The sequence below is a fragment of the Fulmarus glacialis genome, unplaced genomic scaffold (genome assembly GCF_000690835.1).
Source record: "Fulmarus glacialis isolate BGI_N327 unplaced genomic scaffold, ASM69083v1 scaffold29314, whole genome shotgun sequence".
In the NCBI taxonomy this organism is placed as follows: Eukaryota; Metazoa; Chordata; class Aves; order Procellariiformes; family Procellariidae; genus Fulmarus; species Fulmarus glacialis.
The window spans coordinates 1,374-1,608 of NW_009210347.1; the positions used below are offsets into that span (position 1 = coordinate 1,374).

At 53.6% G+C, this 235-nt stretch overlaps 1 protein-coding gene across 1 annotated transcript in view; it reads right to left on the minus strand.

Moving 5' to 3' along the window:
- SNRNP27 (small nuclear ribonucleoprotein 27kDa (U4/U6.U5)) overlaps positions 1–235 on the minus strand; it is a gene marked incomplete at its 5' end in the record, with an annotated part of 1,541 nt that overhangs the window by 586 nt on the left and 720 nt on the right. The window contains one exon of the mRNA XM_009577147.1: positions 60–124. Within this exon, the coding sequence (XP_009575442.1) occupies positions 60–124 (65 nt within the window). The remainder of the gene's footprint in view (positions 1–59; positions 125–235) is intronic.

Consider the following 235-nt stretch of genomic DNA (forward strand, 5'->3'; position numbering starts at 1 on the left):
CTGGTCAAAAAAACTCTCTTTCTATCAAAAAAAAAACCTCAAAAAGGCTGGGCACAAACCTGTACTTTCTCTTCTGGGACACGTTGATGGCGTACGCGTTGGCGGCGCCATCCACCTTCTTCCCCTGAAAGACGTTAAGAAAAGAAAAGGTCCCAAAACTCAGCATATTATCCCCAAAAAGGGCACGGCGCCGCCGTGGGAGGCAGCTGCGGGCTCCCGCGCGCCGGTCCGCACG